Source organism: Mustela putorius, unplaced genomic scaffold, assembly GCF_011764305.1.
Source record: "Mustela putorius furo isolate JIRA1106 unplaced genomic scaffold, ASM1176430v1.1 tig00000095_pilon_pilon_pilon, whole genome shotgun sequence".
NCBI classification, from domain to species: domain Eukaryota; kingdom Metazoa; phylum Chordata; class Mammalia; order Carnivora; family Mustelidae; genus Mustela; species Mustela putorius.
Window position 1 is genome coordinate 23,163,928 of NW_025421280.1, and position 13,068 is coordinate 23,176,995.

Below are 13,068 nucleotides of genomic sequence, written 5' to 3' on the forward strand. Positions count from 1 at the left end.
CTAAGAAGCCACTGAGTTCTGAGCCAAGAAGAGACAAAGTGTAACTTTGTGGTTTAGCAGGGACACTCTGCAGCCTGAATGAAGGTTAAACTGTAGGGGAGAAAGGGTAGGGGACAGGAAGACAAATGTGGATGTGACCACAATAACCCAGGTGAGGGATTTTAGGTCAGAATGGGGTGTGTGGGGGGTGATACTGGAGGAAGTATGCAGAGGCCATATTTAATTTGCTGATGGGTCAAATGTGGGGTTTAAAGCATGGGAACCTAGGAAGGACCTTTCTGAATCCCTAGTGTAAATGCAGACCTGGAGGCTTCAGAGTAAGCTAGGTTCTTAGGAACTTTCAGAATCTTTCTCTTTTCCCATTTTATTCCCTTTATAATGCATATTGTATGTATTAATGTTGCTTCTCTCCCATAACAGAGAAGTTCCTTGACAACAGGAATTGCCCTCTGGTACACGTGCAGCATGTAATTAGTGGACACCTGACTTGAAAGACGAATAATCCCATTACAACAAATGGACTGTATCATTGCAACATGGATGTCCTCATAGAAAGAGAACTTTTTTCCTCCCCAAAGTACAAATTCGTTCATTAACCTCATGTAATATATTCCATCAGGCATACAATGATACAAAAACAATAACCACTTCAAATGCATTGGTTTAATTCCAGGTGACACGGAGTTCAGGATAGAACCAAGACTGAAGAGCACACATTGGCAGGATTCCTGGCTAGTTTCACTCTGACCTCAGAACTAACACAGAAATGACTGAGTGACAAAAAATAAAGAGAATATGAGCCACTGTATGATTGTTTTATTTTTTTTTTTTTTACAAAAGTTTATTCTTAAATGTACAACAGGATCTAAGACAACACTTCATTCCAGCTATAGATAGCAACAGATGCCATGACAGGGAATCCAGATGTTTAAACAGGAATGGAATTAAGGATCATCATTGCCTCGGGCACAAGAACAGCTTACTTTTTGCCAGATTTCTTAATTCCACCTGTGGCTGCAAAAGGAAAAAAAAAGTCTCAGCTAAGGAAAAATATACTCTTTATGGCAGAAGTGCTGGGGGTCTGATATGGATCCTAGAAAGGCTCAGCTCTTGTGCCGGATAATCTTTTTGATACAAGCACGCACAGGGCTTTACCAACAGTCTATGTGGGATAATACTTGAATGAGGATGAGGCAGGGGCACAAATAATGGCTGTGCACTGGCCTCAACCTACACTATTAAATATTTCACACACTGGCTCATTTAATCCCCATCCCCCATCAACCCATTTTCCAAATAATGAAATCTCAGGGAGGTGTTGTTCAAAGATATAGGATGGTCTACAACAAATCCAAGATTCCACCTTGGGCAGTCTGATGTCCAATTCCACTTTCTCAACTGCCACATTACACATTACTAGATTATGATCCTGGGGTGTGGTTATTCAGTATCTTTATTTTATTCAATTTACATTTGACTATTTGGCACACATAAATAACTTAAAAAATAGTTACAAAATTAAATATGCCTAACGCAATAATGAAGATCCTAAATGTCTGACAAAATGAACCTTTAAAAAATGAGAGCTTAATGAGTGAAAAACAAGTAGTATAGGATTTCACTAAAGACTGACATTATCCCTATACACAATCACAGATTAAAGGAAAGTACAAAATACCTCACGATCCAAAAAGGAATCACAATACCTAGATCTCAGCACTGTGAATCAAACCAAATGCACTGGAATAGAAGCCTTGCGAAGCCCTGGACAACAACACTCCCACCATTCTAGCCTCCACCAGGGCAGGGGGTGGCTGAGTGGTCCCATAGGGCACAAATAACTACAGAACAAACTGTTAACTAGTTTGACGAATGTAAACAGCATCTATGAAGCACAGAAAAGTATTTGGGCTGTTGGGCTTGAAAAATCTTTTGGTATGTAAGCGATTCTTTCTACATAATGAAAAGAGGCAGAATGGTTGGTGGGGGAATTAGATTAAAAAAGCATATAGCACAATAACACATTAAGAAGCTTGGGCTCTATGTTCAGGTGCACCCGTAAGTGAAGACTCAGGATGCAAAAGAATTTACTAGAATTAACAATATGAGCGATGAAGTCAAGAAATGTTTTAAGCAAAAACAGTGAAATACGAATTTGGGGCAAGAACTAGCGGACAATATTTGGAAATTCAACTCTACGACTTTGTGTCTAAGGTACATGAATTTCGGTATTTCCATTTCTGCCGCTTCCCCAGAGACAGACCAGACTGCCTGGAAGAAAAGGGATTTCATTTCCAAAGCTGGTCTGGCTCCCTCCCCTTCCCGCTGCTGCGAATCGAAGCCTGGCGGGGTCGGTCCGCCGTAGCGGACGCGAGGACCTCACCAATGAGGCAGGAAATGGACCAGGCTGATTGATGCTCAGAGCGTTAGCCCAGCTTGAGCTCACTCTACTCGGCCCTCACTTACCCAGGGGACCCTTCCCCGCGGCCTTCGCTTTTAGCTCCTCGAGTTTCTTCTGCTCCTCCTTCTGTTTCTGCTTGAATGCCTTATCTTCCTAGGGAGAGGCAGACAGGGTTCACGCCAGGCAAATTTCCCAGTCCCTCCGCACCCGACCCACGCCTCCGCGCTCGCCCTCACCTCGTCCATCTCCTTGGCCTGTTTCTTGGGCTGCTTCAGGGGCTTCTTCTTGCCACCTGTGGGCGACACAAGCATGCTCAGTTCAGTCCCCACCGGGCCCTGTCCCTCTCTGCCCTGCCACCACCCCCGCACACTCACCTTCGCGGCCGGACATGGCGCCTGCCGCCCCTTCCCCAGACCCTGCCACCGGAAGCGGAGCTTCCCTTCCCACCCCCGGCGCCTATACTTCTACGCGAGCCCTCTGATTGGCTCCTAGTCAGGAAGCTTCCCTCCCGCTGCCGGAAGTAACTCTGGGGGCGGGCATTAAAGGGTCAGAGATCTACTGAGTGGCGGGCCCTCTGTTTGGGTTGCAGTTCCCGCGTTGGGTCGCCAGGTACGAGGTCGGGGTTGGCTTGCCGGAGGAGGGTCCGGAAGCCAGGAGGGGTGCTTAACCGGAAGGTGCTAGGCCTGGGACCGTGCAGGGGGAAAGCATTGGGGGTAGAACGAAGGGCGCGTGCTGAAGCCGTGAAGTTCCGCGCGTTCCTGGAACCGAGGAAAGGACGCGTGGGTGGAGAGAGATCGGAGGGAGGTGACAGAAATGTGGGCGGGGGCTAGATCTCTGGTCGTAAAGTTTTGGAAACCACCGGAAGGAGTTTGGATTTTATCATAGAGCCGGCTTATGACTTTTTGCAAATTCTGTTAATTCATTTAGTACTTTTTTGTTGAGTGTGTACTATATGCAGATAGTATTATAGGCACTGAGGATGCAGCAGTGAACAAAACAATGCCTACCCTGGCAGAGCTGACATTCTAGTGGGTGAGACAGCCCTTAAGCAAAGTAAGTAAGTGAAACATATCGCAGGTCATGTACGTACGTAAGTGCATGGAGAAAAATAAAGCAGACAAAGAGGGCATGGCAGGGACATTTGAGCAGGACTTGGAAAAGAGAAGGGAGCAAACTGAGCAAACTGCAGATAGCAAGCCGCTGATGTGAAGATCCTGCTGTGGGGATAGCCTCATGTGTTCCAGCAACACCAAGAAAGTCCATGCATGGTAATTACCTGAAGGATGTGCTAGCTAACTTTATTGTGGTACACGTTTAGCAATTTATATATCTGTCAAGTGTATTGAGTCATCGCGTGTGTATCTTAAACTTACACAGTGCTATATACCATTTATATGTCAATAAAGCTGGGGGGAGTAAGGTCCATATGATTGGAGGAGAATGAGAAGATTGAGACCCAGGAAGTGGATTCCCTGGAGACCATGGAAAGAATTTTGACTTTTACATTAAGATAGATGAGGAACCATTGGAAAGTTTGAGCAGAGAGAGACATGGTTTGGGTTGTGTGTGTGTGTTTTAAAGATTTTATTTATTTATTTGACAGAGATCACAGGTAGACAGAAGGAAGCAGGCTCCCCGCTGAGCAGAGAGTCTGATGCGGGCCTCGGTCCCAGGATGCTGAGATCATGACCTGAGCCGAAGGCAGAGGCTTTAACCCACTGAGCCACCCAGGTGCCTGGGTTGTGTTCTGAAAGGACTACTGACTGCTTTGTTCACCATAGACTGTAGGGGCTAGAGTAGAAGCAGGGAGACATGTTAGTCACTAGGACAAGGTGGTAGCAGTGGCAAGGATAGAGGGGGGGGATTTTGTTTTTAGAAAGGAAGTAGCATCTGCCAATGAATTGGATATGAGGTGGGAGAGAAGGATGTCGGGTGATTTGAGGGTTTTGGTCTGATTTGGACTTGAAGTTTCCATCAACCAAGATGGAGAAGGCTGTGGAAAAGGCAAGTTGGAAAGGGAAGTTAAGATCCCCAGTCTTCTAAGCAGAGATGTGGATTAAGCAGCTAGGTAAACGAGCCTGGAATCTACAGGAGAGGTCTGGGCTGGAAAAATCAGAGCATAGTTGATAGTTTTTTAAAGTGATGGTTTTGGCAGGGGGGGAAGGGTGGGGGGCACTTGGCTGGCTCAGTCAGTGGAACGTGTGACTCTTAATCTTGAAGTCATGAGTTTGACCCCCACGTTGGATATAGAGATTACTTTTTAAAAAAAGCAATAGTTGGGGCACCTGGATGGCTCAGTGGGTTAAGCCTCTACCTTCGGGTCATGGTCTCAGTGTCCTGGGATCAAGCCCCGCATCAGGCTCTCTGCTCAGCAGGGAGCCTGCTTCACCACCCCCCCCCACCCGCCAGCCTCTCTGTCTACTTGTGATCTCTCTGTCAAATAAATAAATAAAAATCTTTAAAAAAAAAAGTAATAGTTTTATCGAGATACAACTTACATACCATACAATTCACTTATTTAATGTGTACAGTTCAGTGGTTTTAGTGTATTCACAGTGTTGTTCAACCATCACTATAATTAATTTAATAACATTCTAGTAGATGGCTTTTAAAGACATGGGACTGGATGAGAGAGGAGTCCGAGGACCCTGCCCTGCAGCACTCTATGTGGGAGAGGTTCAGGAGATGAGTGGGGCCGAGTGTAGAAGGTATTTCAAGGAGGAAAAAGGTGGCATGAGTCCCAGGCCAAGTAAGAGGAGGATTGAGATCTGATCACTGGATTTAGTAATGTGGACGTGACCTGGACAAGAGCATTTCCAGTGGCATGGTCGTTTCGAGGGCTGCATCAGAGAGGGCTTTCAGAGAGGATGGGAGAAGAGGAACTGGAGAGAGCAAGTGCTCACAATCCATCAAGGAGTTTGGCTGTACAGAGGGGCAGAGAAGTGGGGCTATTGCTGGAGGGATGTTTGATCAATTAGTAGTGTCAGCTGGGGAGGGCGCACAGGGCCTGGGGCACAGCTTGGTCTTCCTAGAGCATGAATTCTTCATCCTGAAGAGCAAGAGAGAAGGTGGAAACTGGACAGACACTGGCAGGTGGGAAGGTACGGTAGGAGATTAGAGAAATTGTCTTCCAATTTTTAAGTATTGTCTTAGTGAAAAATGAAGCAAGTCATCAGCTGCACGTGAGGAAGAGGTACAGGTGATGGAGGTTCTTAGGATGGGCAGTTGGTAGGAGACGGTCACCTGGGTAGAACTGGAGAATTGATTTGGATGGGCAAGGTTCTGAACTTGGCCCTCAAGACCCTTGTTAAAGTGGCCTCTGTTTACCTCTTCAGCCTCTCCTCTGCCCACTCTCCTTTCCTCTGCTTTCTTCCAGCTACACCGGCTGCCTTTTAGGTTTTAGATGACCCCATATACCTCTCCACTTTGCCCCCTCTGGCAGGGACACCTTACCTGTGCTGACTGAGGGCCTGTGAGATGTTTGAGTCGGGAGAGGCTGGGTGGGTGAGAGGAGGGACTGGAACAGAGGAACAACTTGAGTCCTTTCCTCACACAGCAACGTCTCTGCTGTGACCAAGCTTATGTTGTAGCGAGGGGCTTGGCAACATGCGAAGAAGGCAAATATGTGTCTGATGGAGACAGATAAACCTGGTGGCCCAGGAGGAAATGGTCAAGGAAGGCTTTGCCATGAGGTGGATGTCTGAGCCAAGACCTAGAAGTCAGGGTGAGCCGCCTGGAGCTGAGGAGGAAGCAGCAGGGTTGGGCTTCGCGTGTTTGGGTGCCTGTAGCGGAGGTCAGGGGCAGAGAGGGGGAAGGGGATGACGGTCAAGAGGAGCGGGGCTTATTGCCCACTGGCGGGACTGGTGTTCATAGTAAGTGAGATGGGAGCTGTCGGGGGTGCAGGGGGGCTTGAACCAAGGCTATGCAATGATGAATTAACAGAGCCTCAGGTTGTGAGCAATGGCTCTGAGCAGCAGGGAGGAAGCCAGGACAGACAGAAGGACGTAGCTGTCATCGCTGCCAGGGTTGGGTGACCCTCCTGGCTTCCAGGAGTGGGCAGCTGGTAGAGGAGGAGCTGAGAGAGGAGGCTGAGAAGGTTGGAGGAAGCTGAGAGGGGTAGTGACTTCAAAAAGACAGGGTGTTGAAAGCTGCAGAGATTTGGAGAAGAAATCTGGGAAGCGCTTGCTGAATCCGGCAAGGTAGAAATTTTGTGGGGTTGGAGGGGCAGGGAGCAGCCTTGAGGTGGCATGAGATCAGGTTAGAATGGGGGCAAAGGAAGTAGTGACAGCTGAGGTGGACACCCTTGCAGAAAAGGACGGGGCTGTGCTTGGTGGTGCTGCAAGTCTGTGTGCTTTGCTTTGCTCTGGAGTCCACCCACAGAATTGTGGGGTCACAGCTCAGTGCAGTGGGTGCTGGCCTTGAGGCCTCCCAGGCTAGCTCAACTCCTGGGTCATGGATGTTGTGTGCTTTCTCAGGCCTTAGGGATGGGGTCCGGTAGTTAGGGGGCGGCACCAGCTTGGAAGCAGTGTCACAGCAATGTCCCCTTCTGTGGCTCTCAGCTCAGACCCGCTTTGGGCAGGAGGCATGTCCCTAGTCAGGCAAATTGTTTTCTAGAAGGCCTGAGCTTCTCCAAGCGCAGCACAAGAGGGAGGAGGCTGGGATGCTGTGGGCTGATCTCCGTTACATCCACAAGCCACTTTCTTCATCCCTAGAGCTTCTCCAGTCTTCTGTCCACAGCTCCTACTGCTTTTCTCTCTGGCCTGGTTGTTTGGCCACTAGGTGTCACTCTTACAGCCAGAGTCAGTACTTGAGGGCTGGGGGGGGGGGGCGCTGGCCAGGGGAGGGAGTGCTGGCCCAGGTGTGCTGGGAGCATGGGTCACCTGACCTGGCCTCTCTGGGGGTCCTCAGCGTCCTGGTTGCTCCTGGGCTTAGGCAAGGACTGACTGGGTAATGGGAGTCTCCCTGTGGTCTTTAGGTAACAAGAAGTGGGTGTCATTGGGGCCCATGCATCAAAGCAAGGTTGAAAAGAGAAAGATTAAAGAAACCTAACCTGTAGAGCATGACTGAGGTTGGAGAGGCGGGAGAAAGCTTACAGAAGGTGAGGATTGTGACATGGAGCTGGGAGCCTGGACAGCCTAGGCTCAGAGCACATAGGAGAAGGGCTCATGTGAACCTAAGAAAAGCTCTCCTCTGTAAAAAGATCTGGGCATTTTGTTTTGTTTCCTTTTTCTCCTGGAATTACCTTTTCAGAGGACTGCCAAGGAGGGAGTTTTCTGCCTTGGGATATGAACAACCTGTGTCCTCGAACATAGAGCAAAACTCTGCTTCCCCAGTGCTGTGGCCCTTGGTGTCTGGACTGTTGTTTGTTTTGTTTTTTTTTTTTTTTTTTAAAGATTTTATTTATTTACTTGACAGACAGAGATCACAAGTTTGCAGAGAGGCGGGGAGAGAGAGAGGGGGAAGCAGGCTCCCCGCAGAGCAGAAAGCCCAATGCGGGGTTCGATCCCAGGACTCTAGGATCATGACCTGAGCCAAAGGCAGAAGCTTTAACCCACTGAGCCACCCAGGTGCCCCTGGACTGTTGGTTTTGATGGCCTTTTACGGAGATCTTTCCCTGAAACCCCCCTCAGTTCCAGTTTCCCGGGAGTCTTTATGAACCTCCGTGGGGTTTTGTCAGCATGGGCACAGCTCAGGTTTGAGAATTTGCTTTGACATTAGCAGACAACCGGGCACCAGGCTTCTCATCAGAGTCGCAACAGAGACCTGGGGGATGTGGGGAAGGCGGGTGGAATGGGAGCGTCTGAGGGAGGTGGAAGGCATGATCTCCTAAATATCGTCTTCCCTGCCCTGTTCTCCCCTGAGTTGTCTGGGAGCACCCATGGCTGTAGTGGCTGCAGTCCCCCGGCACAACGGAGTAACGCTCAGTTTGGACTCCTCTACTGATATTTGTTCAGAACTGCCTCTGGGCCCTACAGTCTGACTCAGGCCCAGCCTTTCTCAGCTGGGAGCTGATCTGTCTGTCGTCCCCCCACCACAGATCTCCTGAGGACAGGGCGCAGCACCCCATTTACCACTCGGCACGTCATGGGTGTGCGCTGTGTGCTTGTGCGGAGAGGCCTCCTTGGAAGGGACCTCTTCATGACCAGGACTCTCTGCAGCCCAGGCCCTCGCCAGCCCAGAGAGAAAGGACCTGAGGAGGTGGCCCTGGGGCTGTACCACCGCCTCACCGCCATGGGAAGAGCCCTGGGGCACGACATTCGGCAGCGAGCGTCCTCCACGGCCACAACCTGGTGGGACAGATATGAAGAGTTTGTCGGACTCAATGAGGTTCGCGAGGCCCAGGGAAACGTGACCGAGGTGAGGAGGGAAGTTGGGGTGCTGGGCCCTGCCTTCTGACTCGGGAAATGTGGCCTGAGGTTTCTGCCAGATCATCACCAGCCACACGGTCCTGGGAAGCCATGCCCGCATTTGCCTTTTCTCAAACGAATACTATTCACAGAGGGATTTGACTCGTGTCTCACGTGACACCTGGGTTTGATAGCTCCACCTGGGGTGGAGCTCTCTGTGTAACCATGTTCTCCTACCCTGAAAACGGGTTTCTGCGTACCGGTCAGTCTCCAGCCATTGATATCCATTGTGTTAGGCCAGTGGACACTTCCCACGAGGGCTCTTCGGGGTTGTTGAGGACGTTACGGTGTCCTCAAAGCCCTGTGTGGAATTAGAACAGCCCCGGTGAAGGTATAGGCCCAGGGCCAGGGCAGCATCATACGCTGAGCTGGAAAGAACTGCCTGTGGCAGCCGTTGGTGGCAGTGGAAACGCCTTCTGTCACCTCTGTTCCTGCTCCTGCCTAGTGCATACCAGGCTAGTGAAGAGCAAGAATCTGGGGTGGGAGGTTTTGAGGCACCCTACTGTCTCTCCCCCTGGAGGTCGTGACCTTGCTGAGCTGGCGTTTCTGGGTCTGTAACATGGAACATGGAGGTCACGGCCCTGCCTCGTTGTGAGATCCAGCTAAGATAACGTACGTGGAGCAGCTCAGGAACCTGGGTTCCACTTCTTTATGGTTTGCATCAGACTAGAGTTGGCTGGATTTTGTGTGTAGTGTTCCTTATTTCCCAGTTTCTCAGGAGCACATTATTTCTACTTGAATGGATAAATCTGCAGATTCTGATGGGTGTGGCCCCGGGGCTGCACTTTGAGGACCGCTGGGTGAGCCAGGATTTTGTGTCTGAGGGACTCCTTTCCACCCTTTCGCACCGACACCCCACTCACCTCAGCCACAGCTTGTTGGGCACGGAGCTGAGCCTGTGTGGGTATGGAGGGAAGCGCAAATGGCCTCCCTCGTTCCCTCTGCAGGCAGAGAAAGTGTTCATGGTGGCGCGAGGGCTTGTCCGAGAGGCTCGGGAAGACTTGGAAGTTCACCAGGCCAAGCTGAAGGAGGTGAGGGACCGCTTGGACCGCGTCTCCAGAGAGGATAACCAGTACCTAGAACTGGCTACGCTGGAGCACAGGATGCTGCAGGTACAGGCAGCTCGGGAGGCAGCCCCTCCTCTCCGGGCAGGGGCCCTGGCCTGGCAGGTCATGGAGGGGCAGGGTGGGAACACTCACTAGCCTGTGGTCAGAGGTCTGGTGAGGAGGTAAACCTCCTCACTGAGCCCCAGGCTTCTGGACCCTATCCACCAACTTCGTCCTGGAGTTAGCAGTCCAGGGCAGTATAATCTGGGTCCCACGGAGGGAGCACCATGGAGGAGGGACTGGCCCAGAGAGGACATTCTGTAGACCCAGCACTGCTGGGTTAGAAGGTAGTACGGCTCATCTTGACCACCCGCCATTGCTTTGCTCCCTGTCCCGACCAGGTTTACTCTGCCTTCGGTCACCCAGCGGGTTTACGGAGCAGGGGTCTATGCTGGGCTGAGGTTGGGCCCCAGGAGCGTCTGCTCGTGGCTGCTGCTGCAGGGCCCCCTTGCTGCTGTGTAACACAGCTTTTGCTTCTGCAGGAGGAGAAGAGGCTTCGTGCAACCTATCTGCGTGCCGAAGACTCAGAGAGAGAGAAGTTCTCCCTCTTCTCTGCGGCTGTGCGGGAAAGTCACGAGAAGGAGCGCACTCGAGCTGAGAGAACCAAGAACTGGTCCCTCATTGGGTCAGTCCTGGGGGCCCTGATTGGCGTGGCTGGCTCCACCTATGTGAATCGGGTACGGCTACAGGAGCTGAAGGCCTTGCTCTTAGAGGCGCAGAAGGGCCCTCTGAGCCTCCAGGAGGCCATCCGAGAACAGGCATCCAGCTACTCCCTCCAGCAGAGGGACCTCCACGACCTCATGGTAGACCTAAGGGGCCTGGTACGAGCTGGGCCCGGGCAGAGCCCTGGGGCCCAGGCAGGTACTTCCCCCACCCGAGACAGAGACACAGATGTCCTTTCAGCCGCCTTGAAAGAGCAGCTCAGCCATTCCAGGCAGGTCCGTTCCTGTCTAGAGGGTTTACGAGAGCGGCTTGATGGCTTGGAAAAGACGTTCAGCCAGACGGCTGAGGTGGTTCAGCTTGCAAAGGCTGCGGTGCATCCGGGCCTGGTGGAGCCAGCAGATGGGGCTCTGCCGGGCTCCTTGCTGGAGCAGGGAAACATGATCCTGGCACTGTCGGGCATGGAGCAGAGGTTAGAAGCCCAGGTCAACAGGAACACCATCTACAGCACGCTGATCATCTCTGTGACATTTGTGGCCACGCTGCCTGTGCTCTACATGCTGTTTAGGGCCAGCTAGCCCCTGGACCCTCCTCCAGAGGCCCCGAGGGGATAGGTGTGGCTGTGGATTTAGAGAATCTCAACAATGAAGTGAGCCTTTGGGGTGCACGCAGCCTCACCGAGGCTGAGCACCATCTCTGTGGCTGACCAGCGGGCATACTTTGCTTTCTAGAAAATGCTTCCTTATGTTAATTATCAAAACTCTATGCTAATATCCAATTAAAATGTCTTTGGGTTTGTGTTACTTAAAGCAATTTACATCAGACAGAGTTTTTCTTGTTCAAGACAGATTTGGGATTTGAGGGTTGGTCCTGGAATTACGGTAATCCCCCCCACCCCTCCCTGTTAGTTCCTCTCTCACCTCCTCTTGGTCTCATCCTCACTTCAGGACCCTATTGGATGTACTTACCCTTGAGGCCTGGGTATTTGTTTTGGATTGCCTGGCCTGGCCTCTGCTTGCCTGACCTTCCTGTGTCAGATAGCCTGGGGGGTTCCAGTGAGTGGAATCTGGTACACTCACTGCTGACCGTGGTTTCTGCCGTTTCTGGATTACTTTCTCTGCAGGGGTGGGGAGAACCTTCTGGTTCTAACACTGGAGGGACGATCAGAAGGAAGGGGGTAGGGATCAGGGAAATGGTTGATAAATATTGATGGGGACATAATTAGAGATTGGTAGCCAGTCTGGGTCCCTGTGCAGAGAGAGCTTTGGGCAGCCCAGTGTTCTGCTAGAGCTAGATGTCCTCCCATACCAGCCTACGGACTGCCTGTACACAGGCAGAGCTTACCCCATCAGCAGTCTGAACTAAATGGCTTCCCAGAGTTAGGAGGTGCAGTGGGGGGCATGGGGCTGGGTTGGGTGGTGGGTGGACTGCCTGGAAACCCCTGGCCAGTCCCTTTTCAGAGAAAAGCAAACTTTGACCTCCTGGGCTAAACAGCCATGGATGGCCTTGTTGTGTCCATGGATGGCCTTGTGTGTCCTTGAGTAAACAGGAACAGCCAGGAAGTACTCTGTCCTCCCTGTAGGTCCGGAAGAGCCACTCCTTTCTGAGCCTGAGCGGGTGAAGGTATGTAGATCTGTGGGGAGGGGCTCCTGTGGGCTGGGACTTTTTTGCCTGGGCCTACAAGGTGCCCACTCTCAGCAGGGGCCTGTGAAGCCAGTAGGGTTTCCTGGGCAGTGCCCTTCCCAGGCTTGGGCTGTGAGCCTCTGAGCACCTGGTGCCTTGGTCATTTGGTCACTCCCTTCTTGACCTTATTTTCTTTGTGTAATGGTTCCTCAGGATGGCATGGGATGAAATGACCTCTGTGGGATGTTCACCCACCCGATGGGGGTAGGAGGTGTCATATCTGTGTACAGATAAGGGGTGCTGTGGGGTGAAGTAGGTCCTAAAGGGTGTGCAGTTGAGTGAATGGATTTCAAGAGGGGAGAATTCCAGGTATGTGGGAGGCTCCCCCCACTCCTCACAGGCTGCGCAGGCAGAAAGCCAAGGGGACTGAGGTGGTGATGGGTGTGTGTGGGGGGTGGAGGGCCTGGGGTCTCTGATGCCAGAGGCCATTGATAAGGGGACTGGGAAGGGTGTGCTATGCTGCTGCAAGGACCCAGGTGCTCAAAGTAGGGGTGGAGGAAAGGAGTGACATGAGAAGTTGGTGAGAGAGAAATTGGAAGGCAGAGTTGGGTAGATGGAAGTTAAGCAGACTCTTGATGGGAAGGGTGGTGGCAGGTGGCAGGAGAGCCCCTGTGGTGTTGGCTCTTTGGACAGTAGCCAGTGTGGGTAACCTAGACCTGGTTGAGGTTCTCCCTAGCCTGTGGAGACTATGGGGGTGATATGTGTGTGTGTGACAGATTTTGCCTCCCAGGAGGCTATCCCAGTGTGGCTTGAGCCAAAGGATGGGCCAGGTCCTGGCTCCTGAGTTCGCAGTGGGCAGGCCAGGCTGTGT

The 13,068-nt window shown here is 51.6% G+C and overlaps 1 protein-coding gene and 1 long non-coding RNA gene across 10 annotated transcripts; one reads left to right on the forward strand and one right to left on the reverse strand.

The window, feature by feature from the left end:
• Nucleotides 1-801: 801 nt before the first annotated feature.
• Nucleotides 802-2,909, reverse strand: LOC106006622. Its single transcript, XR_001180818.2, has 4 exons — nucleotides 2,776-2,909; nucleotides 2,638-2,693; nucleotides 2,467-2,554; nucleotides 802-1,014 (listed from the first exon to the last, which is right to left on the reverse strand). It is a non-coding gene; the product is annotated as an uncharacterized LOC106006622 (long non-coding RNA).
• Nucleotides 2,879-11,387, forward strand: CCDC51 (coiled-coil domain containing 51). 9 transcript variants are annotated; one of them, XM_045080388.1, is made up of 5 exons: nucleotides 2,951-3,010; nucleotides 7,377-7,499; nucleotides 8,560-8,758; nucleotides 9,756-9,920; nucleotides 10,397-11,387. In XM_045080388.1, the coding sequence occupies exons 3-5, from the start codon at nucleotides 8,633-8,635 to the stop codon at nucleotides 11,150-11,152; spliced, it is 1,047 nt and encodes a 348-aa protein (XP_044936323.1). In that variant the 5' UTR covers nucleotides 2,951-3,010; nucleotides 7,377-7,499; nucleotides 8,560-8,632; the 3' UTR covers nucleotides 11,153-11,387. The 9 variants fall into 9 exon arrangements, with proteins under 9 accessions (XP_004760791.1, XP_044936323.1, XP_004760794.1 ...); XM_004760732.3 differs by having other exon boundaries at nucleotides 2,953-3,010; nucleotides 8,439-8,758; XM_004760734.3 differs by lacking the exon at nucleotides 7,377-7,499 and having other exon boundaries at nucleotides 2,879-3,010; nucleotides 8,439-8,758.
• The last annotated feature ends 1,681 nt before the right edge of the window (nucleotides 11,388-13,068 follow it).

Excerpts from the sequence above, each read along its gene's own strand:
- CCDC51 (XM_004760730.3), top strand. The coding sequence starts at position 5,226 with ATGGTCGTTTCGAGGGCTGCATCAGAGAGGGCTTTCAGAGAGGATGGG. Across the intron at positions 5,503-8,438 it reads AGACACTGGCAGGTGGGAAG|ATCTCCTGAGGACAGGGCGC; the intron begins GTACGGTAGGAG and ends CCCCCACCACAG. Across the intron at positions 9,921-10,396 it reads TGGAGCACAGGATGCTGCAG|GAGGAGAAGAGGCTTCGTGC; the intron begins GTACAGGCAGCT and ends TTGCTTCTGCAG.